The sequence below is a fragment of the Gopherus evgoodei genome, chromosome 4 (genome assembly GCF_007399415.2).
Source record: "Gopherus evgoodei ecotype Sinaloan lineage chromosome 4, rGopEvg1_v1.p, whole genome shotgun sequence".
Classification (NCBI taxonomy): Eukaryota; Metazoa; Chordata; order Testudines; family Testudinidae; genus Gopherus; species Gopherus evgoodei.
The window spans coordinates 132,401,786-132,416,238 of NC_044325.1; the positions used below are offsets into that span (position 1 = coordinate 132,401,786).

The following is a 14,453-nucleotide window of genomic DNA, read 5'->3' on the forward strand; positions in this document are numbered from 1 at the left end:
CCACTTCTCTGGAGCAATGGATACCAAACACACCACAGCACTCTGCCAGGGCATGGGAACCCGGAAGTGAAACTGACTAGCTCCGAAAGAGAAACTGACTGGTCTAGTTATCCCTGTCTAGTCTGGGTCAGATGGCACCAGGCAACAATTCCCTTGCAGCTTTGCTACCAGGATAAGTCTCCCCTTGCTATAGCCACGCACCTAAAAGGGGAGGCTGCAGCTGAACATGGCCAGACCCCCGAACACTCGTTCTTCAGTGGATCTGCAGTTTCTCGAGGTTTCTGTTCTACGAGGTCATACCACTCCACACTCCAGCCCTCAGTCACGCAAAGATTTGCTACCTCCTAAGGTGGAGATTGCAGTGGTTCCAGCCCCCAGGGAACTGGAGCTCCGGTCTCTTGACAGTGGTTTGGAGTTAGGGGAATAGATACTGGGTGAACTTTTCTGCTCATGAAAATGCAAAGCCAAACAGCACTGGCTGGAGTGGAACAAAGCCTTGGCTAACGTTCCTCCTCCTCTCAGCGCTGGCCCACAGCCCCTCTTGTTCTAGCTCTGGGCTCCACCGACATGTCATTTCTGACCTGCTGCCTCCTGTCCGGCAACTCTCCTGAACAGAAGCCAGCTGGCAGGGTGCACAGTGGCCAGAGAAATCACAACTTGTTTCCCCTGTGCCTGTCACTAGCCTGAATCCTCTCTAAAGAGAAGCTGAGCCAGCTGATCCTTCACACTAATCAGCTCCCTGCAAACCTGCAGCCACCACACCCAACCCCCTGGGCCAACAGTCCTGAGCAGGAGACCAGACAGCTGCAAAGAGAGGGCCCTGATATCTCCCGCAGAGCCCCCGCCCTTCTCCCCTGCAGCCATTCACCCCATCATGCCTGTTTATCTCCCTCTACCCTATCTCATGTGTGTGGCTGGTCCCCATTCTCATAACCTCCAGCCCCCTGCCAAGACACTGGCTGCTTTTGCCTTCCTGGGGGCTGGGGCAGCCCAGGGCAGGTTGTGGCTGCAGGGGATGCACCAGCCAACCCAGATTCAAAGAGGTCTGAGCCAGCAGTGGGAGGGGGTGTTAGGGACGAGTGGGATTGCAGCCGCTTGCAAGATGAAATAGCTAGAAACCCCTAGCCCTGCAGGGCAGTTGAGAGCATCAGGGTTCACTTCCCCACCTGGAGCCAATGCTAGGCCAGGACAAGGGGGGCAGTGATCTCCCACCCCATCTCCCATCTCTCCAGGTGGGAGCCCAGGCCCTGGGGCCTCTGCCATTGGCTGGAACGGTTACATTTTCCAAGGAGCTTTTACTGAATTTCCCTCATTTTCCTTCCAGCCTGTCCAGCTCTGTCTCCTCATCTCCTTCCCCAGCCCATGCCACCTCCTCCTCCTGCACCCTCATCCCCAGTGGTTTTGTAGTGTGAAGAGCATCACAGCACGCCCCCTCCTCTCTGCCCCAGGAGGAAGATGGGGGTGGGGATGGAGTGGGAGGGGCTCCCATTCTGCCATGTGCAGGTCTCTCACCACACCAGGTTGAGAACCTGGGACCACAGCTCAAGCCAGTTGCTGAGGGGCTACAGTTCAGCCTGCCTAGGGGGAAGTCATGCCCCTGGCGAAGAGTAGCCAGTCAGGGGTGCTGCAGACAAAGCTCGGGGTGGCTCTATTCTCTCCTCCCCGCTCCCATCCTGTGAACAACAGGGTGTGCCCCTCAGCCCAGGGAGCTTGGCTGCAACTCCCCCAGGCCTAGGAGGGCAGAACCCGTGGGGCTCACAGTGGGTCTGGAGGGGGCAGACCAGATGGGGACTGGGGAGGACAGGCAGATGGGATGTCACTTTCATTTCTAGATCCAATAAACAGACGCACACACACACCACACACACACACTTTTTCAGCCTACATTAGCGCTGGCCTTGCCAGGCTGCAGGCACCCTGTTCTCAGCCTCGCTCGCCCCATCCTCAGAGGGCACTGCCCCAAGTCGCAGCAGGACTGCCTGACTTCCTAAGGCCGCGGTGACAACAGACAATGTCAGCCTGTTAGGACTTTGTATCTAACCTGGCCAAGGGCAGGAGGCCACATAGACCCCACCGACAGGGAACCAGACCAGAGAGGCCCATCAGATCAGGAATGGCCCCTTCCCACCGGTTCAGAGAGCTGACCCAGCACCCACTGTTCTGGTCTGGCTCAGATCCCAAAACACAAGACACTGATTCTTCTTCAGATGCAGCAAATGGGCTGCTCACAAGACCGAAGGAGTCTTGGGTCCAGCTTGGCTCAGGATGCTGAAGACTATTTTAGGTAGCACTAAAAAAGCTATTGGATTATCTAAAGGTATTTATATCCCCCCACCTCATTGTATGCCTCACGAAACGTGTTTACCCTCACTCCCATGGTACAGCAAGGGGGCCTTACCCTCACCCCAATGCTCTTATCCCCATGGTACAGCCAGGGAACAAAGCCATAGCGAGGTCACGTGAATTGCCCGAGGTCACACACACAGTCTGTGGCAGAGCAGGGAATGGAACGCAAGTTCTTTTAAGTGCCAGGCAAGCACCTTAACCTCTGGGCCACCCATCTCTATTTAGATACAGGCCCCATTGAACAGGGACTTTTACTCCTGCCTTTAGAAGGCCCTCCGGGCCAGCCACGTGGCCTTCAAGACATGCTCCCACCCCAGGAAGGGCCATGAGAGCCCCACTCCAAGGAGCACTCTGTCAAGGGTTAATACTGGGAACGTGCTGGATCCAGGATGGCTGTGGGAGGCAGGACAGTGTGTAATATGAACCCCTGGCTCCAGGCACCGAAGCACTCAAAACCCGAGGGTTAGCGAAACTCCGGGAGTTAGCCTGAAGTCAGTTACACCCATGAGGGCACAAAAAGCCATTTGTTGCTCTCTTCCCTTAAGGGCTGGGGAGCTTCTCCATCTATCTCCAGCCATGTAGACAGGCAGGTGACAGCACCAAGTTCCTAACCATCTCTCTTCCCCCCCGGCCCGCAAAGCATTCCCCAGGGTTTAGAATACGGCCGGCAATGGAGGGTGTGCAACCAGGGCCAATTCCCGAGCACCAGCCGAGCTGCCTGTTCCATTCCCTGCACTTGGGAGATAAACCGAGCTGCCGTGACCTTCTCCAAGCGCAGACATTACATCCCACCTGCCCCAGCTCCCAGAGACCCACCTGACACAACCCCCTCAGATTCAGATTCCCATCTAAGGCAGCTGCCACCTCCCCAAGCACCTAATTCCACTTGTAATTTGAGTAAATTATCAGCTAATAACTGCAGGAAAACGTCCTCCCCACAGGATTCTGCACTTTCCCCACACAGCAGAGCCAAACGGGGTCTAAGCAGCATGACACTAAGCCCACTATGGACCCCAAATGGAAGAGGCAGGGGGGCGGCAGATTAGCTGTGGCTGCACTGAATTCCCTTCCGTGTAGGGAGCAGGGCTGCAGAGATAGCCCTCAGCCAGCCTAGCAGTGAGGGTTACAATGCAGCTCTGGGGCCTAGAGCCCTGGGCCCAGTTCTGGTCAGCCCATATCCAAGGGGGCAGAGCAGAAGGAGATGGGGTTCAGAGACAGGCCACAAGAGCCGCTCGTCTGAGGGACTGGGGCTGGAGAGCGTAGAGAGGGGACGTGAGGGCAGCATCCACAATGAATGGGACACAGAGGCTGGTCAGACCCCGCTATTCAGCCCCTCTCCTAGTGAAAGGACAAGGGGACAGTTAATAGGATGAAAAAGCAGCATGTTTCAAAGAGATGGAAATGCGTGCACACACGGCCTATGGACCGACACGGCCTGTGGAACTCAATGCCACAAGATTTCACTGAGCCCCAAAGCTTAGCGGGATTCACAACAGTCCGGCATTCCTACAGATGGCGAGACCCGTCAACATTCTAGTCACGATTAAAGAGGCGGCAGATATTGCCCCATGTCATGGCCCAGGGGCCAGCTAGGGGTTTTGGGATGCTCCCCAACTGGAGGATTTGCAACATGGACAGCCTGCCTGCAGGTTTCAGCTCTTGCTTGTGGCCACTGCAGAGCTGCCTCCCTTGGTCACTAGAGCGTCCCACCATGGTCATCTCCCCAGGCTCCAGTCAGCGCCCGCCCTGCACTCCCACAGCCCTCCTCACATACAGGTGCTTTCCACTGGAAACACACCAAGGCTGGCTCTGAAGCAGAGATCCCAGCCTGCCGCTCCTTGGCCAGGGTTATGAGAATCCGCGCAGAAAGAGGCTTTGCCCACACATGCCAGTGCTAGGATCCTCTAAGGGTTATCACTCACTCAGAAGCTAGTTTCCACCACTGCTCCCAGTTTTAAAATCCTGGGATCATCACTGGTGTCCGTGTTCATACTGGTCTGGCATCTTCCTTTAAATAAAATTATTATTATTTATTCAACTGTTTCAATCTTTTTTTCCTATAACAAACCAAACAAATGCTAGATGCCAACATCTACAACGAGCACAAAGACCAAGATCCTGGCCTGGCATCTCCCACACAATCCCAAGTCATCATCTTCTCTGCCTTGGGGGCACCCGGTGGGCAAGGTCCTTCTAACACAGCAGTTGGCCAATTCTCATTCTGCCACTTGCACCAGAATGGCAGTAAGTGGAGCTGGAACTGGATTCAACTCCTTCTCTGCTGCCTTGAAAAGCCAAGAACCTCTTTGGTTTGCCAGCCAGCCTCATAGGAGATCTCAGACAGCCAAGCCCAGACCCTAATCCTCTCCCCCTGCACCTCACAGCCGATCTCTGCTGGTAACGTTAGCACCACCTGTTTGACAGCAGAGATGCTAATGCTGCATCCTGAGCAGGTCTGGCAGTGCTTCTGCTCCCTTCCCCCAGCAACTCTGCTCCAAGGGGACATATGTTCTCAGCACAGCCCTGGCTCTTGCTCAGCATCACCCAGGGCCAGCGGGACGGGCTGCAATCCGCATGAACTCTGTTGGAGGAAAGGGCCCAGGTAGAGATGATCGAACTGTGGAGGTAAATGCATGGTTACACAGGTGGTGTTGGAGAGAGGGCTTTGGATTCTTCAACCCTGGGATTTTGTTCCAGGAAGAAGAGGAGATGGGATCCACTAATGAAGAGAGCGAAGAGCATCTTCGCAGGCAGGCTTGCTAACCTAATGAGGAGGGTTTTATACTAGGTTCACTGGAGTATGGAGACCTAAGCTCTGAGGAAAGTGGGGAAGTGGAATACTGGGAGGAAACACAAGGAGGAGGGTACAACAGGGGAGGCTTCCTGATTCATACTGAGGAACAGGGCAATTGGCTAGTTAGGTGCCTGCACAAGAACGCAAGAAGCCTGGGAAAGAAGCAGGATGAACTGGAAGTCCAGGCACAGTCAAGGAACTATATGATGTGATTGTAATAATAGAGACTTGGTGGGGTAACTCATGTGACTGGAGCACTGTCATGGATGGGTATAAACTGTTCAGGAAGGACAGGCAGGACAGAAAAGGCAGTAGCACTGTATGTAAGAGAGCAGTATGATTGCTCAGAGCTCCAGTATGAAACTGGAGAAAAGCCTGTTGAGAGTCTTTGGGTTAAGTTTAGAGGCGAGAGCAACAAGGGTCATGTCATGGTGAGCATCTGCTATAGACCACCAGACCAGGAGGATGAAGCTTTCTTCGGACAACTAACAGAAGTTTCCAGATCACAGTCCCTGGTTCTCATGGGGGACTTCAATCATCCTGACATCTACTGGGCGAACAATACAGCAGGGCACAGACAATCCAGGAAGTTTTTGGAGAGTGTTGGGGACAACTTCCTGGCGCAAGTGCCAGAGGAACCAACTAGGGGCCATGCTCCTTTTGACCAGCTGCTCACAAACAAGGAAGAATTAGTAGGGGAAGCAAAAGTGGATGGGAACCTGGGAGGCAGTGACCATGAGATGGTCGAGTTCAGGATCATAGCACAAGGCAGAAAGGAGAGCAGCAGAATATGGACCCTGGACTTCAGAAAAGCAGACTTTGACTCCCTCAGGGAACTGATGGGTAGGATCCCCTCGTACGCTAATATGAGGGGGAAAGGAATCCAGGAGAGCTGGCTGTATTTTAAAGAAACTTTGAGGGCATAGGAACAAACCATCCCTATGCACAGAAAGAATAGCAAATATGGCAGGCGACCAGCTTGGCTTAACAGAGAAATCTTTGGTGAGCTTAAACACAAAGGAAGCTTACAAAAAGTGGAAACTTGGACAGATGACTAGGGAGGAGTATAAAAATATTGCTTGAGCATGCAGGGGTGTAATCAGGAAGGTCAAAGCACAACTGGAGTTGCAGCTAGCAAGGGATATGAAGGGTAACAAGAAGGGTTTCTTCAGCTATGTTAGCAACAAGAAGGTGGTCAGGGAAAATCTGGGACCCTTACTGAAAGGGGGAAGCAACCTAGTGACAGAGGATGTGGAAAGAGCTAAAGTACTCAATGATTTTTTTGCCTCAGTCTTCACAGACAAGGTCATCTCCCAGACTGCTGCACTGGGCAGCACAGCATGGGGAGTAGGTGAGCAGCCCTCAGTGGTGAAAGAACAGGTTAAGGATTATTTAGAAAAGTTGGATATGCACAAGTCCATGGGGCCGGATGCGCTGCATCCGAGGGTGCTGAGGGAGTTGGCTGATGCAGTTGCAGAGCCATTGGCCATTATCTTTGAAAACTCATGGTGATTGTGGGAGGTCCCGGATGACTGGGAAAAGGCTACTGTAGTGCCCATCTATAAAAAAGGAAAGGAGGAGGATCTGGGGAACTACAGGCCAGTCAGCCTCACCTCAGTCCCTGGAAAAATCATAGAGCAGGTCCTCAAGGAATCAATTCTGAAGCACTTAAAGGAGAGGAAAGCGATCAGGAACAGTCAGCATGCATTCACCTAGGGCAAGTCATGCCTGACCAACCTGATTGCCTTCTATGAGGAGATAGCTGGCTGTGTGGACATGGGGAAAGTGGTGGATGTGATATATCTCGACTTTAGCAAAGCTTTTGATACTGTCTCCCACAGTATTCTTGCCAGCAAGTTAAAGAAGTACGGATTGGATTAATGGATTATAAGGTGGATAGAAAGCTGGCTAGATCATCGGGCTCAACAGGTAGTGATCAACAGCTCGATGTCTAGTTGGCAGCTGGTATCAAGTGGAGTGCCCCAGAGATTGGTCCTGAGGCCAGTTTTGTTCAATATCTTCATTAATGATCTGGATGATGGGATGGCTTGCACCCTCAGCAAGTTTGAGGATGACACTAATCTAGGGGAGAGGTAGATACACTGCAGGGTAGGGATAGGGTCCAGAGTGACCTAGACAGATTGGGCCAACAGAAATCTCATGAGGTTCAACGAAGACAAGTGCATGGTCCTGCACTTAGGAGGGAAGAATCCCATGCACTGCTACAGGCTAGGGACCAACTGGCTAAGCAGCAGTTCTGCAGAAAAAGATCTGGGAATACAGTGGACGAGAAGCTGGATACGAGTCAGCAGTGTGCCCTTGTTGTCAAGAAGGCTAACAGCATATTGGGCTGCATTCATAGGAGCACTGCCAGCAGATTGAGGGAAGTGATTATTGCCCTCTAGATGTGACCTCACCAGTGCTGAATAGAATATTGGATCCAGTTTTCAGCTCATCACTACAGAAAGGATGTGGACAAATTGGAGAGAGTCCAGTGGAAGACAAGGAAAATGATCAGGGTGCTGGGGCACATGACTTATGAGGAGAGACTGAGAGAACTGGGCTTATTTAGTCTGCAGAAGAGAAGAGTGAGGGGGGATTTGATAGCAGCCTTCAACTACCTGAAGGGAAGTTCTAAAGAGAATAGAGCTTGGCTGTTCTCCGTGGTAGCAGATGACAGAACAAGGAACAATGGTCTCAAGTTGCAGTGTGGGAGGTCTAGGTTGGATATCAGGAAAAACTATTTCACTAGGAGGGTGATTTCCTAGGGCTCTGAATGGACGTGCAAGACTGAGCTAGTGAGGGGCAAAGTGCAGTGAGAGGCCCTGGAGGAGCTGGCCGAGAGACTGCAGCCTGGTGCACTCTACAGTGGTCTCAAATTGCAGTGGAGGAGGTCTAGGTTGGATATTAGGAAACACTATTTCACTAGGAGGGTGGTGAAGCACTGGAATGGGTTCCCTAGGGAGGTGGTGGAATCTCCATCCTTAGAGGTTTTTAAGGCCCGGCTTGACAGAGCCCTGGCTGGGATGATTTAGTTGGGGTCTGTTCTGCTTTGAGCAGGGGGTGGGACTAGATGACCACCTGAGGTCTCTTCCAACCTTAATCTTCTATGATTCTATGCACCCACGCAAGACCCAGGCTGTTCCCTCTGGCTATACATCTCTCTCCACCCCATCTGCAAAGCTAGTGGCAAATTCAAACCAGAGCCAGTCCTTGTGGCTGTAGGGGGTGTGCACCCTTCCCACCTGACAGGGCAGGGGAGTGCAGCCCCAGCAGCTGTGGGGATAACAGGCACTTGGCCTGGCCACGAGCGATTCAGCAGCCCGGTTAGGGGAAGGCTGCGTGTTTCAGCAGTCTGTTTAGAAGAGTGCCTGAGGTCTGGAGGTTGCAGGGTTTAAATAAACTTGAAATCTGACTCGACTTCCTTCCCCAATTTCACAAGCTCCATTTCCTGGCCCTTCTCGGGCACGCTCAGCTGCTGCAGGAAATGCTGGGCTAGGGACTTTGGGGGTAGTTATTTTTTTAATATTTGAAAGTTCTTTGACATGCAGCAAAGGTGCTTTTGTGAAGAACTCCCCTACCCCAAAGCAGCTCTGGGAGGGTCAAATCCCCTGCCTGGCCTCCCCAGACACCCCCCCGCCCCGCCCCGCCCCCACACACACACACCAAACCCAGGGCACACAAAGAAACAACAGCACTCAGTGGACTCCATCACACCAGCCCCATGTGGATCTGCTTCCTGGACCTAGGGGCATCCTCTATTGACACAAACAAGCCTGGAGGGCCGGCCTGACCATGGGAGAGGGAGCCTGGGTCTGCTCCCATGAGCCCAGTGGGGCCTGGAGTCTGTCCACCAGCGGCCGCACCTCTAGCCCTGTTCCGAGGGCAGGCTCCTGGTGGTTTGCTGATGATGACCAGTGAGTCCTTGGGACTTGTGATATCATAAGCCTAGTCGTTCTGCGGTCACACACAGAGTCATCCAGGGAAGAGAGACAACCTGACTCTCAGCGGTAAAAGAAACAGGAAAACAGTCAACAAAAGCAAAAACTAGCAGCTTATAGGCCTTCCTCCTACTGCACGTCATTAGATGAACCAAAAAAGGAGCCTAAACCCCATGGTTTGCTCACCCTTCTGCCCTCAAGTTTGCAGGACAGGCCTGGCTCCATCTTTGCAGCAGAACAGCTGGCAATCCAGCCCTTGGGCAGTTTAAACAGAAAGGAGGGGTTTTCGCTTGCGTTATCATGAGAGGAGATTAAAAAGGCATCTGGATAAGCAGCGAGCTGGGGAGCCAACAGGGCCAGCTCAGCTACATGAACAGAAGCTGGCCACATCACTGCCTGTCATACGGAGGTAATAAAAGAACACCCCAGCACACCTTGCTGGCATGTCTGCACCTGGAACCAGCAGCCATTCAAGAAAGCACCACTATCTTAGCTGGATTTTGCTTTGATGCGTAAAGTGCATCCATGTAACAAACTCATCTCTCTCCCTGTTGCTTTTGCAGGCTGGGCTCTTTGATCTGGATCAGGTGTTGTTGTTTGGTTGGTTTTTTTGAAGGGTTTTTGCTGCACAGTAGAAGCCAGGGGTACGCCAAAGATCCCTGTGAATTCTGGGTCAGGGTGGATCCATGGACTGAGGTGCAGGGTCTGAATGCTTAGCTGCAAGTCCTGAAGGTCATGGGTTCGAGTCTCGCTTGATCTCACCCTGAAAGGCCACCTGCAGTTCACCCAGCTGCATACCGGGTACCTGATCCATTGGGGCAGGGCGGGGCAGCTGGACGGGATGCTGGCCACATGGTTCTCTTGCCAGAGCTATGAAACTTACCTGCCTTCATTGCAGCCTGATAAGCCATTGGCTGGGCGAATTTTGACTTTGTGCATCCATGGGCTAAGAGGGAGGGTAGAACCTCTGGCCATTGCACCCCCTTCCTTCCCGTGCCAAAGGCAGTTTTTCAAACCCCTCTGCTTTCCAGGGAGCCAGAACCTCCCAGATTGGATCACGCTGCAGAGATGCAACTCCCCACTTCTGCACACACAGGCACTCGTTAATGCACAGAGGGGGGCGTGCCAGAGTCCAGCTGCTCCCTGCTGGCTGGAGAAGGGAGGTTTAGTATCATTCCGAGGGCTGTGATCCCAGTCTGATTGAAAATGGGGATAAAGCTCTCAACACTCCACCCCCCAGGGCACAGAGTCATTAGTGTCTGTCTGGGTCTTAGTAGATAATGCGCTACAGATTTCCAAGTGCCTAGCACAGTTTGCAGGGGAGTTGGACAGCCTTCCCCCCAACACATTGAAACCTCAGTCCTAGCTCTGTGTTAGTATTAGCCAGAAAGTGCTATGACCTTCCATGGCCCAGGCCGGTGTTCGGGAACCTGTCTGCACTGTTCCGGCACAGTGCTGCAATCCTGCCTCGCTGTCCCATTAGCCACCACTGGCCTCATCATTACAGTTTATTTCTAAATCCCCTCTTTATCCTGCCAATTCACCTTCAGCTTCCAATGCATGCACCCCGCTCACCCCCTCAAAACCAGCTTTCATTGGCCAGATCAGCTGCAAATAGCCTCGTCCCTGAACCAATATCTGGAACTAGGAGAGGCTCATCTCTAAAGACAATGGAGCACAGGGCAGACTGGGTAAGGATTAGACTGAGAACCAGCAGCGCTCACACATACACCCCCCCCCCGGCCCTTCTGCACACCCTTGGGCCACTGAGGGGTTTCAAAAGCCACCCACCAGCAGTGCCCCCATGTGAGCCTGGGAATTAAAATAACCCCTCTAGTAGACACAGGCTAATGGGGATTAGCTGGGAGCAGGACACAGCCGATTATAAAGGCCCACAATACTCCTCCTCCAGGGCAACAGCCATCCTTTCACCTCTGAAAAGGGGAGCCCCCAACAGCCCAGACTGGGAGCTTTTGTTAGAGGATGTGTCCTGAAAGAAATGCAAGATGAATGATGGGTTGGTCTCTGACCAGTGGGAGACCTCTGGACTCAGGCACACATGGGATTGTAAGAGCACCAGTGCAACTGCCCAGGCGAGACCATTTAAACCCATGCAACACAGTAAAATGCAGGTTACCTGATTTAAGATCCCAGAGCAAACAAGGTCTCCCCCAGCAGTAACCGGTCCTCTCCCTAATGTCAGGGGCTTGGGCCGCTCCATTTAAGGGGTTCTCATTGACTCCACTCCAGATTTACACCAGCTCAAGCTAGCTCAGAATCAGGGACACCAGGTTCATCCTCTCCTGAGCTAGCGGGAGGAAGAGTTGCCTCCCAGGTAAAAACACAGGAGATCTGGGTGAGCTGGGGTGCAGGGTGGTTCCCGTTGATGGCCATTTCTCAGACACACTGCATTTAAAATGCTGCATTTAAAATAGTCTCTTGCATCATCAGTCTAGCATTAGCTGCCAGCCATCTCCCAGCAGAGATCCCACCATTCACCCCCATCACAAAAGACAATGGAAAACAGAGAGGTTACCACTATAACCAAGGCAGGGACAAGAATTTGGACACTATTGGGCCCTGTCTACACAGCCTGGCCCAATCAGATTCAAAACCGATTCAGCTGGACTATATTTCAGAGAATTCCTATGGAGACCAACTCTCCAGAAACACTAGGTTTAAATAACAGGGCTTCCAATCCTGCCTCAATTAGACCCCCAGGACCCTCGGTGGTTTTAGTGCAAGCGTGACAGCACTGGGGCTTTAAGAGAACCCAGGCCAGGGTCACTTGAACAGGGTGATCCAGCAGCCAGGCTCCCAGGTTTGGTGACCACTCAGCATGGGGCAGGTGGTCACCTCTGTGCAGACCGAGCCGAAGGGGAAGTGCTGCCCAGGGCCAGAAGTCAGAGCTCGTCGTCCACACCGGGACAGCAGCTCAAACTGCAGAGGACTTGCATCCCCTCCCACCTGCCCCAGCGCTGGTCTCCCCATGGAGCACCAGCTCTGGCGTGCTTTCCACATGGTACCTCAATAAAATGCACTTATACAGTGGGGTCTCCCCTCCCTCCCTCACCTCTCCTGTCTTGGCAACAAGCAGCATTGAAAATGACAGACAGCTTCAGGATCCTAGTGGCTGCACTCAGAATACACCCGGCCTGGCGGCTTCAACAAAGAAACCCCGAATTTGACAAGGGCTCTGCAATCCTCCTTGAAACCCAGTGCCGATATCTTACTAGAAATCTTGCTGCAGTTTCTCCCCTAATGCCCTGTTCACCTTAACACCACCTACAGCCACCCAGCACAGTTCACAATAATCCCATTAACTGCAAACAATGTAGGTGCCTTTTACGGATCTCTTATCAAAAAGAAATCAAATGCAAAATCTCTTCCCTATTGTTCCCGGGCCAGGAGGAAGCACAAAGGATGCTGAAATGATGCACTGTCTCCAACCTTCCCACTGAAGCAGGAGAGTCGCACCTTCGGGTCAGATAAAGGGACTGCTGCAACCACATTTGTCACTGATTGCAGTTAACACACACAAAATGGCCATGAAACAAGCAATTTGAGGAGTGGAAGCTGCAAAGCGGAAACCCACAGGGGAGAACAAGGTAAAGCAGTATTGACATTCAACAATGACATTTGGGATGTTCTCCCCCACCTCCAGAAGATCGCTCAGACCCAGGGAAGAGGAGAGTCCTGGTTACAACAGATTAACACCAAATTATTACAAAAAGGAGCAGCTCCTGCCAAACAAAACAAAACAAAACAAAACAACCCCCCGCCAAACTGTCAGACCAGGAAACGGAGTTTTGGTGGATGGAGATAAAGGGGGTCATCCAGCCCTCAGGGAAACAGGCAGCTCTTTCGTTGTACAACCCAGGGCTTTGTTTGGCTACAAAAATATAACAAGGACACGCAAGTCGGAGAGGAAACCCAGCAAACAGCTAGGCTAGTATGTGAAATACAGGATTTCCTCACTGGTTATCTTTTAGAATGGTCAGCGCCTCCGGATTGAGAGAGGCAGAGAGCAGCCCAGTGTTTTCTCAGAAGACAGAACAATATTGATCTGTGCATCAGAAACACACATCCTAGACAACACACACAATCCCCTAGGCAAAAACCAGAACAATGTCGAGCTGTGGAGGCGCACAGTCCCCATACCGATCACTGCCTAGCCAGACACCAGATAAAGCTTACACAACCCACCCCCAGTGCAAGGCACACAACAGACCAGTATTGATCTGCACCCCAGCCCCCATGCAGCCCCCCAAGAATTTTGCACCTTTGTTTAAGCCCATGAAACAGCAGCAGCAGGAGAAAGGGGCGAGCCCGCAGAAGAGGCTGGAGCACCACCAGGTACCTTTTGTCCGTCCCCTGCCCACCCATCACCCCACTTCTCGGCGCCAGCCCCGCACCGCGGCCGCTTACCTCACCGCTACCTGGACGCAGCAGTCCCCGGGGGCCGCCATGCCCGCGGCCTCTCACCACCCCAGCCGCGGCGTGTCTTGCAGGCGGAGCAGGGGGTCCCGGGGCGGAAGCCGCTCCGGTTCAGCTAGGGACGGGCGCAGCCACGGGGTGTGTGCGGCGGCTGCAGGAGGCGAGATCATGCTGAGCTCGGGCCGCGCGGGGCTGAGCAGGGCGCTGCTCCATCCGCCCCGGCGGAGAGATGCTGAGCCGGGCACAAGCTCCGCCGTGAAACTGACAAGCGGCGGAGCCTGAAACTGAGCCGAGCGCCGGGGCCAGCCCAGCTGCGGAGCGTGGAGCCGGGCCAATCCGCGCCGGGGAGGGCGGGGCCGGGCCGGCTTTAAAGGGCTGGGCGTGTGACACAGGGTGAGTGACACACCCACCCTGCCGCTACCCCTGTTCAGTATAGAGTGACAAGACAGCAAGTGTGAAAAATTGGGATGGGGATGGGGGTAATAGGTGCCTATATTAAAAAAAAATCCCAAATAGCGGGACTGTCCCGATAAAATCAGGACAGCTGGTCACACTATGTTCAGTACCAGAGCAGAAATTGGCCCAATAAAAGCTATTCTCTCAGCCCCCACTCTCCTCTCCCTGGTGAGTGTGAGAAAGACCCTGGCCCCATTCCCCTCCCCTAGGGGGTGAGGGAGCCAGGCAGGCTGTCCATGAAGGGGCGTGCAAGAGAGAGACACGCTGCTGGGCTCTAAAGCTATTTCTCAAGGACCAGTCCATGGACCAGCTCTGGACCCTGAGATCTCCCTGACACAGCTGAGGAAGGCAGCAAGCCGGGCCCTGGTGTCAAAGAGGTTGAAAAATGAGACCCAGAGACACCCTGGAAGTGTAAATCAGGGCCCATGGCTGTGAACTAGCTCCCAGGACTGTGCATTAGCCAGCGTGTTGTGGCCTCA

At 53.2% G+C, this 14,453-nt stretch overlaps 1 protein-coding gene across 5 annotated transcripts in view; it reads right to left on the minus strand.

The window, feature by feature from the left end:
• The window catches only part of KIF21B (kinesin family member 21B), a 79,011-nt gene extending 65,294 nt beyond the window's left edge, over nt 1-13,717 (minus strand). For all 5 annotated transcript variants that reach the window (XM_030561127.1, XM_030561125.1, XM_030561126.1 and 2 more), the window contains exon 1: nt 13,510-13,717. In XM_030561127.1, the coding sequence (XP_030416987.1) occupies nt 13,510-13,550 (41 nt within the window). In that variant the 5' untranslated portion in view covers nt 13,551-13,717. The remainder of the gene's footprint in view (nt 1-13,509) is intronic.
• Between the last annotated feature and the right edge of the window lie 736 nt (nt 13,718-14,453).